This window comes from Camponotus floridanus, unplaced genomic scaffold, assembly GCF_003227725.1.
Source record: "Camponotus floridanus strain SB8 unplaced genomic scaffold, Cflo_v7.5 scaffold33, whole genome shotgun sequence".
Classification (NCBI taxonomy): domain Eukaryota; kingdom Metazoa; phylum Arthropoda; class Insecta; order Hymenoptera; family Formicidae; genus Camponotus; species Camponotus floridanus.
In genome coordinates, this window is record NW_020229470.1 from 167,357 (window position 1) to 184,960 (window position 17,604).

Here is a 17,604-nt window from a genome sequence, read left to right on the forward strand (position 1 = left end):
TTTATAACTATCTACGGAATTTCTATACGAACCCATTAATAAGCGAAATAAGCACACGTTTCGGCTGCGTGTCGAAGCTGCGCGATTCGCGATGCCAAAATCTTGGGCGAACGTCCTGCTTCGAGGGGTCGCGAATTTCACTCGCGATTTCGAACAATGGATCATGCCGCGACTGGCTTTCAGGTACATAACGAGAACGAAATTCTTAAATTAATTAATTCACGAATCACGACGTTTCGCTCGCAATCTCGCGCGAGTTACACGCGTGTATTTGTGATAGCGCGGCGAGGATACGACGACGAGTATCGCGAACGCAAACGGGCGCGATGACGATAAACGTAAGTCTACCCCGGGTCATGAAAAAAGAAATTCGAAAAATTCGGAACGAACGAAACTATCGTGACGGGGTGATGACGAAGTTCTTTTCTTTTTACACGAACGGATTCACGATTCAACCATATTATCCATAAACACGCCGTCGAGCGAAACAACAAGCCATTTCACCCTAATCTTCCTCTCTTTTTGTCTCTCTTTACGCAAAACCACGGTATACTTTCACTAGAATCATTTCTCCGTCATTGAACATGTCTCGAACATATTCGTCTTGTCGTTCGAGCCATTTTTTTTTTCGCGCTACGTGATAGGCTCGAAGATAACGCGGAGGATCGTCCAAGTTTCTCTCCCTAAGATCTGTCGTTTTCTTACACTCTTCTCGTCATTTATTTTTTCTCTCTTCCTTTCTCGCTCACTCTCATTTTCGCTTACGCCTCTCATTCACTCGCACATTTATCGCGATCGTCCATACAGAGCGTGATCTTTCGAGATCGTTGTATCCAACTATGATATATCTACACGTTACTTATACATCTATATACCGGTTGGATCTTCTCTCGCATACACGATTCTTCCTTTTTGTCGCATCCATTCATTCGTTGAAGGGGGAGAGGGTGTATCTTTCGTGTACGATTACAAAGCGTTTTATTTTATCACCACTTTACCGAAAGCGTTTCCTCAGGGTCCGCGATGCGCGCGGACGTTTGCGATTTGAGAAAAATTTATTTCTTCCCTTACATCTTTTAGCATTACATGCATCTCACCCGATACGTTTATCGCTAATAACGTAGTTTCGACGATCTTTCGCGATTAAAGCGCGATGATGTGAGATTCTTTAGTGTACCACCTCCCCCGCTAATATTCCCGCGCGGATATAATAATTAATAAATACTCGCCGTGTTCGTCGCTCTCGTTGATTAATACGCTACACGCTACATCGTTTACGCGATTTACAATATCAATTAATTATCAAATTATTAATTCAACCATTAGAATTACTTTAGAATATTGGTACTCTTTCGCGTCACCTCCGTTATTCCGTAACTTTTTATCGTATTCTTTTTTTTTTATCCTTTTGTTACATCTCTGCATGACCGTGTGTGTATTACATTATGCTTCTTTGTCTTGTCTCAACAACCGCATTTGCTCGCGTTCTAACCCACTGTCGCTCGCACTCCGTTCACTCAGCCTCATTCTGCAACATTCGTCATCTCTCCCACGCACGCACTCACGCACGCACGCATGCATATATGCATATTTTAACGAAATTGTACAGAGCGTCTCGACGTGGCATTCGCGCCACTCTTTCTTTCCTCGTCATCTTCCTCTTCCTTTTTCCTCTCCTCGCCATTACGGTTCGTCGAAGTATAGTTGAATCGTGAGAGTGTAGGGCCCTTGCTAATATTTATAATAAATATGTATAATATGCGTACGTATATAAATAAGTGTTTGTACTATAAAGAAAGTAAAACGCCTGGGGTCGCGGGCCGGGCCGATCGCGATTCCACGCGGGGAGCTTTTCACGGTCGCCCTTATGTAGAGAGTTTAGAAAAAAAGGGAAAGGGAAACGCGAGTGCGCCGCCGGTCCCTCCTTATCGTGGACGTGTCCGCAAACACGTGGGACACGTTCTCGCGTTAGGTCGCGCAGCTCGACATTGATTAGCCCGTAGATTCGCCCCGAAAACCCCCTCGATCGGCGATCGCCGGCCCCCGATCTCACGAGACTCGAGATGATCCGATGCGTTTGGTGAGAATTAGGTGGGTCTCGAAGAACGCCTCTCTCGTATTCCGTGTATGTGTATATGTATATGTGTACGTGTATATGCATGTGTGGGTGTGTGTCTGACGCGTATATATTTATATGCTGCTGTCATGTGTGTGGGTGAGTGAGTGTGTACGTTTGTCGCGTGTGTTCTATATAACTCCCTTTTCTCCCTCCCTCCCTCTCTCTCTCTCTCTCTCTCTCTCTCGCTCTCTCTCTCTCTCTCTTTCTCTCTAATACACACACACGTACTCCGGCGTGATCGGCGCGTGTGTGTGCACGCGCACGCCCCTTCCGGCTGACGATGGTCGCGTGTCTCTATCGGTCGCTCTTCTCCGCTTAAATATTTTAATTTTACTTATTTATATTCAACGTCAACGCTTCGCACGAGATGGATCGGACGCACGGTCGGATCTCCTTTATTGGCAGTTCGTTGAGAGAAAGATTCTTCTTTTTTCGTATATATGATTTTTCTTTATTATATTTTTTGTTTTCTTTTTCGAGTCCGATCGCGACGTCGTTCATCGAACGCGCTCGCATCGCTAATCTAATCGAAAAGGACGACCGGTAGACTCCGGAGTTGCCGATGGGCGATGATCAGCGTGTCACCCAGCGTTCGTGGCACGCGTGACGAGCGTGCGCGTGCAATTTTTCGCGCTATACCGGCCGAACGCGCGTTAGATTCATAGAACGTTATTCTTATTCTCGTTTTACGTTGCTTAAGAAAAATTATTGTGCCGATAATATGTTGGGTCGCTAGCGAAACCCTAAACAGGCAGTGCAGTACGAGTGAGTCCTTAAGCAATCTCGAGGCAAGCTTCGGCCTAATATCACGTTTCGAGTCCATTGCTCATCGATATAATTATTTATTTCGTGTGTCTGTCTGTCTGTGTGTGTACGTGTGTTCGTGTACTTGTGGTAATTCTTCGATTATCTTACTTTTTTGTTTTTCTCTTTCGTTTTTAATTATTACTTACAGTGTACGATTAAATTTAACCTTACATTTCGTTTAAAAGGTATACGGAGCATGTACAGTGGTACAGTTTCTTTGGAGTATCATGCCGACGCATGTAACTATCCTTTCCCGTTTCCTTTCCTTTCCTTTCCCTTCTCGCATTCTTTCGTCTCTTCGTCTTTCGGCCGGATCGATCGCGATCTCGGACGACATCTCGCTACATATTAGCATCCCTTTGAGCCAGCCGGGAGTGTTTTCATCTTTTACGCACTCTTCCTAGCTCTAGGACAGTTCCACTGAGTAAAAAAAAAAAGAAATGTCCTCCCTTTATTTATAATCCTTGTGTAAACTTGTCAGTATGTTCCTCTACATTATTATATAGTAACGTTAAAAATCACGGTCCTCTAAACCGGACGTAGGCGCGGTTGGTGTACGCGGGATATGACCAATAATAATCGGATTCGCGAACGTTTTCGTTTTTTTTTTTATTTTTATTTTTTTTTCGCACTTCGTTTCTATATTATCGTCCCAGCGCGATCGATGTCGCGGAGCGCCGCTGGGTAAATGATATCGAGATTATTTCCCCCGAAGAATATATTCGACGGTCCTCTTAATCGGTAAACGGGCGAGACTCCGAAGGGATTATCGTCTTATAACGACGTTCTTCTACGTCGCTCCTGTCTCGTGGTCTCGTGCGAAACTTATGTATCCTAAGCTGATGCTTATAACAGCCTTCTTTCGTAGGTGGATGTCCAGCTACTAGAATTGACTTAAACTCCTCTCATGCGGAATCACGTGTGATGATGATCCTCGTTGTGCTGCGGTGGTTGGTCTTCGGTGATGATCACATCGTCGTCGTGGTAGATAAAAGCCAGTATGAAATTCTTTGTAATCGCAATTTTAATCTAGCTTTCTCTGTTCAATCTCGATTTTAATCTATCTCTCTCTTTCTGTCTCATCAAGCTCTTAAAGTACCATCAAGTCTCATATTCCCTCTTGTCTCACATCTCATTCACGTCTTAGATTGTTTCTTCCTCCGTAATGACCACTGCTCTGTCACCATTATATCTGTCGTATCGTAACTTGAATTAACTCGACGACAAGTTATCGTGTAACATTAACTTTGCCACGAATGCTACTATCCAAATCATTTTAGCTCATTGATCACAGTTTTGATCAGCGGAATCTCTAATCCACCGATCAATCGTGAAAAATCTGCTTCAACTTTTTCACTACCTCAACACGCGCTTTCCAAGTGCGCGCTCTGCTTTCTTCTCGCCTGTCGTTGCCGAAACTGATGAAATTCCGCCTTCATCGCTTGTACTCTGGCCTCTATGTTTTGCCTGCTGTACCTCGGCGCTTGATGATGTACCGTGTGCACCTGATGGATGTGGGGAACGTGAATGGCGTGGATCTGATGCATCGGCGGTCTCTCCTCCCGCGTGGGCGTCGAGGCCGACGTGGGCGTCGGCGTGCACGACACCGGATCGAACTCGTAATGGCCGTCGACGCTGCCGGCGTCCACGGCGTTTTGTATGTGCGTATGACCCACCTTGGCCTGATCCTGAAGCTCGAGCCAGCGACCCACCAGGGGCGGCGGGGGCGGCCTGTAGGGCGGCGGTCGCCATTCGGCGACCGTGCTGCCGCTTCTCGAGCTCTGATTCTGCTGCGAGGTGTTTTTACTGCCAAAACCGGAGCTGCTCGACCTGCTCTCGGGCGAGGTCTCCAGGTCGGGCGAAGCCGCGAGCTCCGGCGCCGATCGGGCATGTCTGGCGTGCCTCGGCGGCAGCCTCGCTCTTGGTCGTCCGGCCGGTTGCGGCGGCGACGACGTCGCCAACGGCTGGACGGGCACGAACCGCCTGGACTCGGCGTGGATCGCCTTGAGCGATGGTAACTCCTGGCTGTATCGCTGGTGCACGCTACGAAGCTGTAGGTAACCGGGCGGCGTCGGGAAGGAACGTTCGCCGGAGGATGGTTGCTTGACGGAGCTGAGATCGCTGAAATACAGCGGGGTCCAGGGCACCTGGGCTCCGCTCGGCGAACTGGCCAGAAACCTGGGCGACGCGATCGCGCAAACGTTGACAGGTGGTATCCTCGCTAGGGAGTTGATCGCGCCGTGATGGTAGGCTGACGGCAAAGGACCTATCGACACGCCGCTGCCATCGGACCTCAGGCTGAGTTGGCTGATGCCGACCAGCGGGCGTCGCCACGAGGACTTGAGCCGCTGCTTCGGTAGGAAACCGCCATCGTCGCTGCTGGAGACATCCAGGATGCTGTTGTTGGCCGAGCTGAGAACCGAGTCCGCAACGACGAAGCGGCCGTCAGCCGCCCGCGAGATCTTGCCCAATGGACGACAGCGGCACGAGTCCGGGGTATCCGGACTCAGGATCTCCTTCAGGAGGCTTAAACCTGGTACTCGGCTTTTTCTAGGTCTACGGGTAGGACAGAAGGAGCGTTAGAGCGATCGCGGCGGTGGTGGTCGGCAAGATACGGTCCAATCGAGATCGTCGGAGGAAGTCTTGGCTTAAGATCCCGTGTAGGATCCGTCGTTTGTTTTATAAAGTACCGAAATTTCTCTCAACGAGTATAGTTGTTGTCGCAACGTTAAGCGTGCATTAAATGGAAATGCGTTATACAAAGAGACGTCCACAGTAGTGATTATTGCATGTTGTTTATTGCATTATTGTGAACAGCATGTTTGAAAATGGAAATTTTGTCTCATTTAATTCAATGTAATCCATTATATTCAAGTGCGACATTGGGAAATTTCAGTACTCGTTTTCATCGTACACGTGGATTTATTTATAAAGCATCGCTCTTCCATGAAAAAAAGAGCATTCTTGTTTAATTAAATATCTCATCGAGATGAACGAGATTTTGAGATTATTCTTCCTCCGACGTGGTCCATCGGCCGCTCGGTACAGCAAATACGTGCAACATGAACGGCAAAAAACACGCAACGTTAACGAACAAAAGTTAAATAAAGTACTAGAACACAAATGTAACGTAAATGCCAATGTTCAAGTTAAATATATGTGGCAAGATAATTATCGATATAATTAATTATACTTGTACGTATAATAACAAATAACGGATGCAGGCAGGGAAGGCATGCGCATGCACATTCCGGTGCACGAGTGGTCGGGCGTGACGTGGGTTGTGGATGGTTTTGGCAGTGAGTGGATTTTTTTTCTCTCTTTAACTTTTGCACAAAACGAATCTTATATACTTTTCTCTTGTATATGTACGTATATATATATTCTCTTTTTACTCGAACAAAATTTTGTTTCGTTATCATAAATTTCTTTTTTTTTTTTGCACGATTTTCTGTACTTTAAACTTTGATCAGTGAATATATGTAGCAATTGTGAATTTTGGTGCTCCGAAACTCGTCACCTTTTCTCCTCCTTTGGGTCCGGCAGCAAGGAAAGATGGGGGAGAGAGAATATGTTGTAACACAACGATTACATTCACAAAAAACAATATATCGTGGCGATAATAATAAGAAATATAACACTAAATAACCGAACGTTACTTCTAGGCGGTGGTGTTAGGGAGCAAATAGATAAATAGTGTCGTATGGGTGTCGGTGAAGACGCGGCACGCATTCACCGTCGTGGCACACATCGATTGGCACGAGTCGACTAATCGAATTCAACACCAGAAGTAGAAAAAAATTTTTTAGCGATACACAATATTCTTTCTTCGTTTAAAAAGTATTTTATAATAAAGGCACAATAAAATATGTAGAAAGATATGGTACAAGTATATGAATGGCCAGTCGAGTGCTTCGTAATAAAAAGATTATATCGCCGCATTAATATGATTTGTGGAGTATCATTTATTTTGAAATAATCCTCGCACAAAGTAACGCAACGCGCTATAAAAATCGATCGAATAATACGATTAAGCTTTTCTCGAGTCGTACGACTCTTGTTTCTCGAGGAAGCACTCGATCTTATGAAGAAAATAGAAAGACGAGAAATATGTGATATGTCAAAATAAATGAAAAAGTGCCGTTGAGAAAAATCAAGTAATAATGAGAGATTAGATTTATGGGAGGGAGGATTTAAGAAATTTTGTAAATATCGACTTTGAATTGGACTGAATAGGTAATGCAAGGAAGTATCGTGAAACGATTAACAGGTAGATACGACAATGGTAGATGTATATATGACGGATGCAAATTTTCGCGCGGCCGCAACGAGCGCGGCTTACCTATCTCCGCCCTGCTTATTGCTGAGTGTTCGCGTGTAAGCGTGTCTGTTTATTGGTCGTCTAGAATCGACAGACTGGAAACAATCAAATAACACAAGAAGCTTGAATTAGAGCCTCGATTGGCCGCAATAATCATTGCGGCTTTACGCGCCGCTGAGAAACTTGATGTAGCACGGATCGAAGTTTTTGTTCGATCCCTCTGACAAAAATTTTCCTTTACAATGACCAATATTGTCGGAATACTGTTTTTCGTGTTCGACAGAGCAAAGGTGATGCTTGTGTCACATGCGATTTGTGTAGAGAAAGAGAGGGAGAGAGAGCATTGTACTAGATAATACTGTGAAGTAGCACGTAAGATTGATTAATTATTGTGATGTGATGAAATAAGATTAGTAATGTGAAGATATAGCATTATATTGTAAGCCCGGTATCTCTCCGGCATGAAATGTGTACCTTGAAATTTTTCAACAGTTGTCAAATATAGCTTGTGTCTTTAGTTAAAAAGACATTGCAAACATCATTAAACAACATGCATCAAACCGGGATTAAATAGTCTAGAAATTTATAGTAAGCTACTGGATAATTTTTATAATAAGTATTTTAAATATAATACACATTATTTTTAAAAATTTTTATAGTTGAATAAATTTATAGTTATATACACGAAATTATGCAAATATACCAGTAACTTTCTATTATTTATTTATGAAGTGAATTTTAATGAATGCTAAGAAGAAATATTGAAGAAAGAGAAATTTTCATGTTGCGCGATAAGTAAAATAATAAAAGTTGTTATAAGGAAACTCGATGGTTATTCTAAAAAAATATTTTCATTTTGAGAAATTATTTCAAAAGAAGCACTGTAGTTCGAGAGATGAAATTGATTAATATTTATAACACATCGAGTCGCCGCAAAATCTGCCAATTAATAATTAATTGAAAATGATAAAGTGATAGATGAAAGCGTTGAGTGAAAATCAAGCGATATACTAATGGTTTGTAGTAAATGAGTAAGAGATGCATTAACAGAATAGTATACCTTTTAGTATCATTTTTATGATAATAATGTAGAAGGCAGTAACAATTAATATGTAAATGTAAATGGATAAACATATTTTTATGTAGAAAAAACTCAGAAATTTGTAACATTTTCTGAAAAATATTGCAATCAGATTAAATTTTATTATAAAAGCTAAAATATAAATGAGAGAATTTAAATATTAATAGAAATATATAAAACGAAATTTCAGTAGAAAATTGCAGAATGTGAGTATAAATATGATAAAGATTGATATGATAAAATAGATCGATAAGATTGATATGTGATATGATAAAATATGATACAATTAGCGATATATAAAAAGATGTTAAGCATACATGTGAGATGGAATAAAAAGTTTAGAAACTTGGAGGGCGTGAAAAGGAACGATGATAAATTCTTTGAATTATTCAACAGACCTATCTGAAAAAGTTAGCATTTGTGGAGAAATAATAATAAATGTAAATAAACGTTTTCCATTTAAAAACTGAGATATAAAGTAATTACAATCTTTCGTAAATTAAAGTTCGTAGATTAAAGTTAGTCTCTAGAATGACCGCGTGAATGGATATTATGTGACTCTTAAACACATATTGCACTCGGCACAAATTGGTAATTACCGTTTAATAATGAAAGAGTAAATTAAGCATTAACGCAAAGATAATGAGTTAAATGCTTCATAATTTTTCAAAGGAAAGAAATTTGCACAAAGGTATCATAAAATGCGATTCACGGAGAAGCAATAATGCGAAGAATAAAACAGAGGAACAGATTGAGTCAAAGTATAAGTAATGTAATAATTTATGCGCGTATGACAATAAATTCGGAATAAAGTGAAAAGATATACGTATGCGATAAAAGAGAGCGATGAAATAAATAAAGTACAGTAACGGAATAAAAGAGAGATAAATGTAACTGCGTTAAAATTACCGCCGGTTCATTACTGAAATGAAACGTGAAAGAAGCAACGTAGATTTATACAGGTAATAGAGTATCCGTAGAACGAGGTGTCGCGAAAAGAAAAAGAAAAAAAAAACAATACCGCATCGATTTCTTATCTATGTACTCCCTAAAGCCGCCGAACGAAGATATTAGGGTACTGACTGGATGTTACTAGTGTGAACTCCTAGCTGTTTTGCCTGTATTGCAGATCTCATCTACAGTCATGACAATCATCCTAAGTAGTAGTAGTAGTAGATAGTAGGTAGTATATTAGTAGGTCCTAGCAGGTAACATTGCAGAGCTGTAGTCTCGCATAGTAGGTAGTAGCAGTAGTGGTAGTAGTAGCGGTAGTACTAGTAGTAACGGGCATGTCCCACCGGCAAGTTTGGCGTTCGCTCGCTCGATCGACCGAGGATCGAAGACGATTGATGGAGATTCGTGAAATCGATCTGATAGATTCGTTCGATCGATCGACCGCTCGGTACAACGTGTTTATACACACACAAACACATATACGTATACCGTCGGCGGGAGCTTATTTTCGTGGTTCTCGGGAGCAACCGTGGTCTCGGGTACGTAGTAGTGATGGTAGTAATAGCGGTAGTAGCGGTAATAGTAGCGGTAATAGGTAGTGGTAGTAGTAGTAGTAGTAGCAGTAGTAGTAGTAGTAGTAGTAGTAATAGTAGTAGTAGTGATAGTACTTGGTTTTTTTCTGTGTGGCTAGCGGAGGTTAGGCTTACTGTTCCGCCTCTCTATGATAAACACGCTCTCGTAATCTCGATTATCGAGGTGGAGTGCGTGATGGTCACGATCACGATTCGGGGGGGCCTGCTCGTGGACCGGCTCCGAGGTGGCAGTGGCGGGGGTGGTTACTTGCGTAGGAAGTGGTGATTGATGAAGAGGTTGTGGTGGTGGTGGTGGTAGTTGCGGATTCAACGGGCTGCAACGGGTCAGCGTCGAGACTGACTCGCCGCACGCGTTTAGATTTGTCGACCTACAGAAAACACAGAGAGAGAGGAGGACAAGAGACGCCCACGATTTTTCTTATCGTCTTTGCTTTTCTTTTTTCTTTTTCCTTTTTGTCGCAATGACTGCCTCGACATTGTCCCGTCAGTGTCTCCGCGGTTACCGTTTCGCGCGAGAATTATTTTAGGGTCGGAGACACAAAATGAAAAAAAAGCAAAGAGAAATAGAGAGAAAGGTAGCGGGGAAAATTTCTCCTTTGACGATGCGACGATCGACTCGACGATTGACTCCACTATCCCGGGTCGTACCTTTTCCTTTCAATTCCATTCTCTCCTGCCTTTTGATCGATAACGTTCGCGAAGTGGCATCCCGCGTCCTTCCTCTCCAAAGTCTCCCGACCCTTGCTGCTATTCTCTAACTTGCGTCGGCTCTCTTCTGATCCTTGCTCTGATCGTGATCTCGGTGTTTACCACCGAAATTATTTCAAGTCCGTATTCGTGGTCGATATTTCGACTTGGTCAATAAGCTCCGCTGAGATAAGCACGCGAGTGCAATCATCAATTGCAAAAAAAAACAACGCAGAACCGACACATAGAGAAAATTACGTTACTCGTAATCTCTAATTTACTCTAAGCAAAGTCTCTTTGTAAATTTTTCGCAGTTAAACCTTATTATATCGAAGTAGTTAGCGTAATGTTTCGTGCCCGCTGTCGAAACATTAGGAAATTGCAATCGTTGCTTTTCTATTCGGCGCACAGTCCGGACCACGAATGCGGGCCTTGCAGAGAAAAAAAAATTCTTGGCAGTGGCTGAACCGTCCAGCCCGTTCTGGATATATACGTGTAGGTATAAACGTGCAATATCGATCTCTCTCTCGGGATAAGTTTCGAGAAACGCGCCCGCGCGTTTAACGAGAAAAAAAAATGCGACCAATGTTTCAGCTTATCATGAGGGTGATGATGACGGAGGATGATGATTGCGATGTGAAATTTTGACATTTCGAAGGAAATTGTTTGTTGGAGATGATAAAACTGTTACACGCAAGGCAATATTAAGAAATTACTGTATAATGTTCCCATAGACACACATTAAAATGTATATTTATAATAAAATAATGTAGGTTAGTAGGTATATAATTGCTGATCGCAATAAAAAAAGAAAAGAAAAAGAAGACAACGATTAATATCCGTACGTATTAATTACAAAAGCGCATGCTCGATCGCAAATTAGACGATATGGTATGGCAGTAGTTAAGAACAGAGCGCCATTGTTGCATATAATTAGTGTTGTTTGGCTTATAATTACATATGTGCGGTTCATTTTGGAATGGCTTCGCAATCAGCTTCGAACCTACGAGAAAATCTGAATTAGATATTAAATACGATCAGACGCAGCTTTCATAGAACTCGAGTAGATGCGAAGCTCGCGATTTTCTTCATTTTTCTAAAGTATGAATGTAAGATACGTTGCCTGTGCGTGTAAGGATGATTTACGGATCGAAAAAAGGATCGTGTGTGGATTAGCCGATGGAATTTTTGCCTAGCACCCTCACGATAAGCGCCACGATATAGGTACACATAGGAAGTAGTGTAATTCGGTACACACACATACAACAGTTACAGTACTACTCGAGAGAAAACTGAACGGTGCGATTTGATAAAACGATGGCGATGAAAATGATTGGGTCGAATGAATCGTTTCTAAAAAGTTGACGCGGATTCAGGATCAGCCAAAAAGGCAAAAAGACGCGTGTAAGTAAAGAGGTAAATAACGATACCAAAAGTCCCGAAAAATTAAAGGTCTTACGATCCAGAAGAGGCATCACTGCAGTCGTATTGTGGACTTTTGGATGCCGCGATGAAAATCATAATGAGTCACAAGTGAGCAGTTTATCCGCTACTACACGTGCAGTCCGTTTGGGCGTGAAATCGCAAAAACGAGCGTGTGGCTCGTTTTTCTTTTCTTCATTTCATATGTCGGAAAAAAAGTACGTTGTAACGCACCCGCGTACCTTGCATTTCATAAACTTTCTTGATGTGTAAATATGATATAACAGATCGAGCGATTCGAATCGAGTCGCTCGTATTTCACGTAGAATCAAATCATGGTTTTTCGATTGCGTTAAAAAATCCGAGATATCTCTCCTACTTTTTATATAAAAATTTAATCAAATATATTTTTCACACATTACAGGTATCTTTTTAATTTTTGTTAATTGAGAATGAATCTGGAATAGAAACCGCTGTTCGATTCGCATTTTATTCGTAATTGTGGGAAATAGTTACCGTTTCGTGCATATGCGCTATGTTTTTTTCCCTCGTTACATTGCGTATCGTGCAACGCGCTCAAAAAACGCATCGTTCGAAAAACGAATTTCGATGCGGAAAACGAATTGAGTGTCACGCGCGCAAACGAATCGTCGCGCGTCATCTGATTGAAGACCACAACGCGAGATCTGACTCGATCCGAATCGCACGGAACGAGCTCGATTCTTTCGTTCATGCCTAACGGAAACGTGCACGCATGCACGCACGCGCACGCGTGGGCGTTACGCGTGGGAGTGTGCGTAAATTACTTATCGAAAGATCATTTCTCTTCCAACCTCGTCCAAAATACCTCTGCTGCTGCGGTTTAGTCTGCCGGTTTAATTTGCTACGAGATATACATCTAGAAGCTTATAGTGTTATATATGTATGGCGCAAGTAGATCAAAAGAGGTCTGTCGTTTCTCGTTTCCTTAATCCTCCTATTTCAGACGATAGTACTTGTCCTTTGTCAAAGCGGATCGAGTTGACGGCAGGAGAGAGAATGGATTTCTCTCCGTACGTCTGTCTCTCCATAAGTTTCACGATCATACATCTTTGTAAATGTGTCACTGATATACGACACGCATCGTCGTTACTTCCAATTGATTTGTCAAACCATCGAATAATTATCATCAATTTTAGAAATAATCGAATTGACGATTTTGAAGGAAAAGTTACCGTTAAAATTGTAGTTGTCGACATAAGAGACGATACGAAGTAATGTAAATGTAAATTTCGATATATCCGAGACACAATTATAAATATATAAATGTATATATCGCGTAAATGTTCGAGTATCTGTTGGCTAGAAGAGATTTTACTCGTGAGAGGTTTCATAAATGCTTGCTGTGCTTCGGTCGCCTATTGCTCGTAAGAGGGGGTGGAGTGGTCTTAAACGCTAGCTCTGTCTAAACCTAAGTGATATATGTTTCTTTGAAATCGCACCTGCACTTTGTATAATACACACATTTTGCTACGAGATCTTTAACCCCTTGAATGATCTGCTATATCTCCTCGTCGACGAAGACCGTCGATGCTTTAATAAGGTGACACTATGACACTATTTTGTCAAAAGCATTACTCATCGAATGCTTCTCGGAAAATTATATGTCACATATATACATTATATGTCTGATTATATATAAAGTTTTACGTGAATGACTTTGTTATAACGAAAATTAATTTGTTAAAAAAATGTTATAGCTAAAAAAAATGCTTAAATAATAATTTTTTTTAATCTTGCATATTTTTGCAAATCCTATGCGATTATTGAGGCAAATTTTTAGTGCAGCTGCGATCTCCTCGGTCTACTTGTCGTTCGATCGGAGCACTTAGAGCTCCAAAGAATCGTGAGTCAAGATTCTGTGGAATCTAGGAGGATAATGGTGTTTCGGATGATAGACACTCACTTTTTCAAAGGCACTGTTCCCTGGGGCCCCTGCCCTGCGCCGTTCCTGGCATCGGTGACCCGGCAGGCCACCATATTATACGCTGAAAGCAGTTCTACAATGTTACATAATTATGTTAAATATGAATTGTTCAGTTTCACAGGTGCATGCCCGGCGCCTGCGTTGCCGGATCGTAGCCGTCTCTTTGATCAATTTTGGGCGCAAACGATACGTTCGCAATTATAATGCGAGCATTTTTAAGACCCAGAAAATAAGCGGGCCCAGAGCAGATCAAAAATCAAGAAATAATGTATGATTCGCACAAAATAATTTATGTGTTTGAACATGCAGTATGCGAGTTACTCAGGTAGAACTGCTTCAATGATATTTCTATCGTTAATTTAATTAATTTTGTTAGATCTTGCGTTATCTTTCGTGCGATAGTGGAGAGACGACACAATCAGGAGCACAGGTGCAGGCGAATTGCTGGCAAAATTGGTGTCGATACGACGAAAACGCCACGGGGCGTTCATACCTTTCTCCTGTTTTCGTCTCTTCCGTTTATTGCATATCTTGACCGCGCATATGCTGAGGATGATAGCGACGAGGAAGAAGAGGATACCGCCTACGACGCCCGCGGTGATCGCTTTGTGCTTGACGCGAGCCGGCACGGGAAACTTCACCTGTTCGCTCACGCCGAAATTTGTAGCCGAATTGGCGAACACTTGGAAATAGTAGGTCCTACCACCGACCAGGTTCTTCACTGTGGACGTTCACGTTAAATGGGAAAATTACATGAAAGCCGTATTCTCGAAAATCGACAATTAAAATGTTGGTTTATGAATGTTCGGAATTACTCGTATTCGTGATGTTGACGTCCGTCCGATGCTAGTAAGAAAACTTATGCAAAATAATTGCTCTGCGATCAATGAGAGAAAAAGAGGAGGAGGTAGATAAATGGACAGTAATATTTTACCTAAATAACTGGTCTCCTCGGGTCGTATTTGGCCCTTGTTGAGCGTTTTCCAAGGTCCGTCCGTCTTGTACTTGATAGTGTAATATTGGATAAGATGGCTACGTTCCATAGGAGGTTGCCAGGTTATCAGGAAACCGTTGCTGATTTCCGTCACCGTAAGGTTCCGGGGAGTACCTGGCTTTGGTCCTGGCGTTATCGATCGGAAACAACATAATATATAGTATATGTTAATCTAATTTTCCTTTTTTACTTGTAATATAACCATGTGTTTTTACATCCAGTTTTTAATATCCATTTTATATTACATCACGCGATTGGCATATAATTTTTTAATAATAAATCGGGTAAAGATTAAAAAAAATTTAATTTCTGTCGTGAACGCGAAATAAAAAAGACGATGCGGAGGAAAAATCTCTTTGATGTCGGGTAGATAAATGTTGCTGTCGTAACTCCGAAATAATTTCAATGACGCACCGGATTGCAACGCCAGCGAAAAGCTTTTTTGATGGAAACGTTAACGCCGTTTCGACCGCAGCGACATTTTCGCATCTATCAAATCCATCGGTATTCGCACTATCGAGTTGTACGTCTGACTTTTTTCATCATCTCGCATCTGGGTCAGTTGCGATACATCGCTTAAAAAAATTTTTCTTGTATTGGCTGATACTTGCAAATACGATGAATCACAACTATGTTCACTCTCTCAGGCAATAATTATATTAAATATTTTCCATTCTCTTTTAATAGAAAATATTTAATATATAATATTTAAAATATTTAATATTAAATATTTAATATTAAATATTTATATAATACGATGGATCTCGATGAATTAAAATCGATAAGCTTGCTTCGAGATTTCTTGAAATGGATAAGCTATAATTATATTTATAATAAAATGTGTTTGTATAATATAATATACATAAAACAAAAAAATAAATTTAATAAACTAATATTATATACATATTTGATGTCAGTGAATGCAAAGCCAGTAGACCGGAATGAAACGACTGGTGCAACTTCTTAATTGGATTAGCCAGACATGAGGTCAGCTTCTTTCATCACTTCTTACTCATATAATGTTACGACCTAATTGCTTCCGGCGTACGCGCGTTAACCTTATTAATGTCTACGAGCGGCACTATTTCTTCTAGGTAGTACGATTTCGCATTATACATTTTAAAACAACTTATTCGTAAAAAAATATGTGGAAATAGAGCAAGGAGATAATTGGCATGGCGCATGAAGATTAATTCGCATGAAGAAGTGCGAATATTTTAATTAACTCTCGCTGTTTTTTTTATTTTTTCTCTAATGGACCGTGATGTTCTGACTCATCCAATCATGGATTTATTTCGACAAAGCAAATATCCTACTCTATTCTCTCGTTTCCCCTTATCGATTTAATGGCCTCAGTTCTGGAAAATATCTCGGTGGAATTTACAAAATTGACGGAGATTGCCTCGTTGTTGTTGCGAATCGCGGTCGGAAAGCGTAAAAACTGTTTCACGATTGTTTGCTTTGTTGATTACGCAAACCACACGGACCGGTAAATTTCCTTGGTTACAATCAGATGGAATAGCCGCGTATCGAGAACGGTTTTACGTACGTTTAAAACACCGGCGGGTTTATCAAAGTCCGTGTGTCCGCGTATTCTACATCGGCAATTTGAACGAAGCAATTCTTAGCGTCATTCAAATTGATCAACATACCATGAAGCTGGCAAGATTGAACCATGCTTTCGAGATCAAAGGGAAACGCTCGAAATTCTCGTGGGACATAGTATAGTGAATCGATTTGCGAACGCATTGATGTATGTGACGAAAGTGACGAAGTCGAGACAAAGTTGTTCTCGTCGAAAAATCCATCGTTATTGTGTAGGTATTGCGAAGTAAAGGCACTGTCGCAGAGCGTTTAGAAAGTTAAATCGATTTTTTTCGTAACGGTTTTTCGCCATGTAACCACATAGACAATATGAGAAAATTGGAGATAGCCAGAAAATGTAGGCGGCTCGTTGGTTTAGTCGCGAGATTGCAAAATTAGCGGCTCTTGTATTGTTTCGAATATTTGTTTTATAAAATACAATTTTTTATTCTCTCTCCCCCCATTCTTCTATAAACTGCCCATTACGAGCGCTTTCTCTTTTGCTTCGATCGAGCTATAACGAGCTTTTTATATTTTATTATTTTTGTGGAAAAATAACATCCGCGCTATTTTTGCGGAGGAATGCGTGTGCACATTTTCAGGGATTTTATTTATAAAAATTTCGTTAAAAATTTCAATACACACAATGTTGTGTAATATTAAATATAAAGCGATGTTAAAATTCTATTGTAAAAAGTTCAAATTATAATATATAAAGCTTTAAATCAGTCGAGAGAGGTATTATTATATATATACAAATAAAATATAAATAAATGCTATTGTACAAGAGAATTTTATTTTTTTTTTCTTTCTGATTTATGTCACTATACTCCACTTTTCTCAACAATTCAAATATGATTGAAACTCGACGCACGAGAGAAGTACAACTAGAACTTTCTTGGGTTTATTCAACTCTAAAGCGGAGTAGATTGTTTGGAACCGTCTGCTACGTGCAAAATGTATGATGTTATTTCCTGCTCTCCCTCCTGGAATTTCCTCCTCTCGTCGTAGCTCTCTCGGTGTGGTGCAGCTAAGAGGATTTCATTTTTATTTTCCTCTGTATCTTTCTCGCATCG

The 17,604-nt window shown here is 41.0% G+C and overlaps 1 protein-coding gene across 10 annotated transcripts in view; it reads right to left on the bottom strand.

Moving 5' to 3' along the window:
• Positions 1-605: 605 nt before the first annotated feature.
• Positions 606-17,604, bottom strand: part of LOC105257937 (protein turtle) — a 211,172-nt gene continuing 194,173 nt past the window's right edge. For 9 of the 10 annotated variants that reach the window (XM_025410625.1, XM_011268892.3, XM_011268888.3 and 6 more), the window contains 4 exons: positions 14,885-15,070; positions 14,444-14,671; positions 13,930-14,023; positions 606-5,482 (listed from right to left, as the gene is read on the bottom strand). In XM_025410625.1, coding sequence (XP_025266410.1) covers positions 4,288-5,482; positions 13,930-14,023; positions 14,444-14,671; positions 14,885-15,070 — 1,703 coding nt within the window. In that variant the 3' untranslated portion in view covers positions 606-4,287. The remainder of the gene's footprint in view (positions 5,483-13,929; positions 14,024-14,443; positions 14,672-14,884; positions 15,071-17,604) is intronic. The other variant, XM_025410626.1, reaches the window with a different exon arrangement.